General features: G+C 48.9%; 1 protein-coding gene across 1 annotated transcript; it reads left to right on the forward strand.

Moving 5' to 3' along the window:
- Positions 1 to 2,901: 2,901 nt before the first annotated feature.
- On the forward strand, positions 2,902 to 3,497 carry SMAD6 (SMAD family member 6; the record flags this gene model as incomplete). Its single annotated transcript, XM_009708040.1, has 1 exon — positions 2,902 to 3,497. A coding segment is annotated over one exon (542 nt), but the record flags the coding sequence as incomplete, so codon positions are not given.
- Positions 3,498 to 3,610: the final 113 nt, after the last annotated feature.

A 3,610-nucleotide genomic window follows, 5' to 3' on the forward strand; every position in this document is an offset into this window, starting at 1 on the left:
GCTTGTCTGTAGCCCCCCAGCATCACTCGAGCGGGACAACAGCAAAATTTAGCGTTTGAGAAGAGTTTTGGAAAGGCACTGGGAGCATCTCAACTGTATGATGTCCGGGGGGAAAGATGACTGTAGAAACTGGACGCTGTGGAAGATGCACCTGCAAGTGAAGCTCCATTGCTCAGCACCTCTTCTTTCTGTTGTTGTGTCACTTATGAACCACATCTTGTTTCACCTCTTAAAAGAAAATCCGGAGCTATTTGCCGTAGCGCATTTTAAAGAGCAAAATGCACTGACCGTCTGCGTGGTGGTAGACCAAGGGATGTTATCAGAGAAGGTCAAATGATTTTCATCCATGCCAAGCTGTTTATTTTAGGGATTTGTACAGATGTAGCCAAGGATGCTCTTGCTTCAGTAACGTTTAATTAGATAAGGCTGTTTGGGTCAGATTTGTGTTAGTGTCATAAACTTGGTTAACGTCATTTTTGCAACTGCTACAGAAATACCGCAAAGAGGTTCTGAAACTTTTTATCACCAATTTCATCAACGTTTTTGTTCTTGGTGGAGATCTTAGTGTGTCATATTGGCACTAGGCAGCTGGGGGGGTTTCTAACCCAGAATTATGTCTGAATCTTCTCTTCCCCCCATAAAACTTCATGTTCTCATGGCTGGTGCTTTGCAAGGCGTCACGAGATACTTCAGGAAGAGTCCAGTCCAGTCGTCAGTATTTAATGATGTGCTCGGGTACAACATATCCATCATGCACTTGCCCATGAAGTCATTACCCTTTCGGAGCAAGTTGGGTTGTTAAGTTTAACTCCTGGCGATCCGGACGCAGGAGGGCGATTCAAGATGGCAAAGGACGTACAGTTATGGGCCAAAGAGTAAGAATGGGGAAGAAAAAGTTTTGTTTTGCTGATTTTTGTTGTTAGCGGAGAGAAGCATTAGGTTGAGCTTATTACATACAGGATGACTCTGAGTGGTTTCCACTGAGGATAGCTCAGGACAGAGACACAAAGACCCATCGGTACCACTGGGATGTGGTGGAGTGTCCCACCCCACCACGAGGGCTGCAGCTGGAGGACAGGACCTGGTCCTTGGGTTAAAAAAACCCAAGTTTGCCTCACCCAGCTCCAGGATGCTGCCATTGCTCTGACCAAGGGTCTTCCCCCATTTCCCTGCCGTGCAGGGCCACTGACTGAATGTGAGGGGTGCGTCTCTCCCAGTTGCATTCAGCAGGGCTTTTTCTATGCCTTTAGGAGGAGGCCCAGGACATCACCCTCAGTATTAGGGGCCACGAAGCTGTTGGCTCACTCCTCCGTGGAGGATTGCCACAAATGCAGGGAAAAACGGTGTTTCTTTTCCCCGTGGGGTTGAAGTGTCTGACTGCTGCGGGGTTTCCTTCCCAGTTCTGGCAAAAATGCGCGTCAGACCGAAGAGGGGCTGTTGGTGGCTGTGCTGGATCTTCAAAATTATTTAAACAGATGATGGGGGAGAAGGGAGCCAATCTGGCATTTTCGGGGTGGTTTAGACTTGTGACAGGTGATGGGGTCAGTGCAAGATGATGAGCATCGCCCATAGCAAGGGGCATCCCGCCAGCCCCGCTGCCTCCCCGCTTGACCAATTACCCCCCTTCCCCCCCATCTCCCTCCCCTTAAAATTATATAGTTAAAACTCAAGTTAAACTCTAACAAATCACCTTAATTCAAAGATCGTTAATGGGGAGGAGAGCCCGTTCCCCTCCGGGATAATTTGAGCCTGAAAAGAAACGGGGCTGTAGGGCTGTGCTTGAAATCTGGTGTGTCAATAGGGTCTCTGAAGCAAAATAATGGCATCACCCCACGTGTGAGTTAATCGGACATGATGGCGCGAAGGCAGAGGGGTCAGCAGGCCGCGGGCGCGTGATATATTGTCAGGGAGCTTAATGCCGGGCACGGAGCAGGGCTGGCTCAAAGCAGAGCTCCTTGCTTGAAGTCCCAGCGTGATTTGCTGTTCACCGGTGTGGTAGGAGCAGAAACGATGTTCAGCAAGAGGTTAATTCACCCTTTTGGGGGCTCTTTTAGGGCTGAGAGTTCCAATCTTCTGGAGGCATCGTAAACTCTGGAGGCATCATAAATTAAATGGATTTCTGGCAGTCTGCGTCCCTCCTGTCTTCCTTGAACGTAATTCCTAGAAAGAAGGAGGCATTTCTCATTGTTCTGGAGAGAGTTCCAATGGCTTTGTAGGAGGACATGTATAGATCGTAGCAACTACTCCCCCTTGGCATGAAATGCCTCCTCAGATTTCATGTTCCCCGTGGGAACATCAGCATCGCTGTCAAAGAATATTACATAGCAGAGATAACTGTCGAGTCAGTCATCCAAGCACTTCATGGACATCCCCTGTGTTTCAGCTCAACACAAGTTGGCCTTGGGGGTGGAGGATGGCGATGCTGGAGGAGCTTGGGGACCTGCCAAGCTCCGGGGTGGCTGGGTTGCAATAGTACAGTGTCCACGGCAGCTCTTGGTGGTAGAAACGCACATATCTGGAGTACACAGGGTCCCGGATGCTGGACGCAAGATTGAACATTAAATTAGAGAGAGAAAGAGGCGTTGAGCTCCATGGGAGCTGGTGGGTCACCCGTTGGGTCACCACCAGCCTTTGCTTGAACCTTCTTTCTTGGTGGCATTTGACATAATTGAAGAGCTTTGGGCTGGAGACCGTCTTTGGGTTGAGCACGAGCTTTGGGTTAAAGACAGGCTTTGGGTTGAACGCAAGTTTCAGGTTGAAGACAAGTTTCGGGTTGAACACAAGTTCCATTCCCACGTGAGCGAAGCCAATGGGTGGGAAGAGCCATTTGTTTCCCCTCCACACCTGTCTTTTCCCAGGTGGTCACAGCAAACCTTGACTCTTCTCTGCTTTCCTCCACAGATGCCAGTACATCGCCCGATGCCGTGAAGAGGAGCCACTGGTGCAACGTGGCCTATTGGGAGCCCCGGACACGCGTCGGCCGCCTCTACACAGTGTACGAACAGTCTGTCAGTATATTTTATGACCTACCTCAAGGAAACGGCTTCTGCCTCGGACAGCTAAACCTGGAAAACAGGAGCGAGACTGTGAGAAGGACTCGAAGTAAAATCGGCTATGGGATTTTACTTAGCAAGGAACCGGACGGTGTGTGGGCTTACAACCGCAGCGAGCATCCCATCTTCGTCAACTCCCCGACACTGGACATCCCCAACTGTAGGACTTTGATAGTGCGCAAGGTGATGCCGGGCTATTCCATCAAGGTGTTTGACTATGAGAAGTCCTGCCTCTTGCAGCACACGGCTGATCTGGATTACGTGGACGGGCCCTACGACCCGAACAGCGTGCGGATTAGCTTCGCCAAAGGCTGGGGGCCGTGTTACTCCAGACAGTTTATCACGTCGTGTCCTTGTTGGCTGGAGATTTTACTCAGTAACAATCGATAACGGTCAGCCTCTGACGAAAGGAAAAAGAAAAAAAAAGACACAGACTATCCCAAATATCATCTACCTAGATTTAATATAAAGTTTTATATATTATATGAAAATATATATTATACTTGTAATTATGGAGTCATTTTTACAATGTAATTATTTATGTATGGTGCAATGTG

Source organism: Cariama cristata, unplaced genomic scaffold (assembly GCF_000690535.1).
Source record: "Cariama cristata isolate BGI_N322 unplaced genomic scaffold, ASM69053v1 scaffold32070, whole genome shotgun sequence".
In the NCBI taxonomy this organism is placed as follows: domain Eukaryota; kingdom Metazoa; phylum Chordata; class Aves; order Cariamiformes; family Cariamidae; genus Cariama; species Cariama cristata.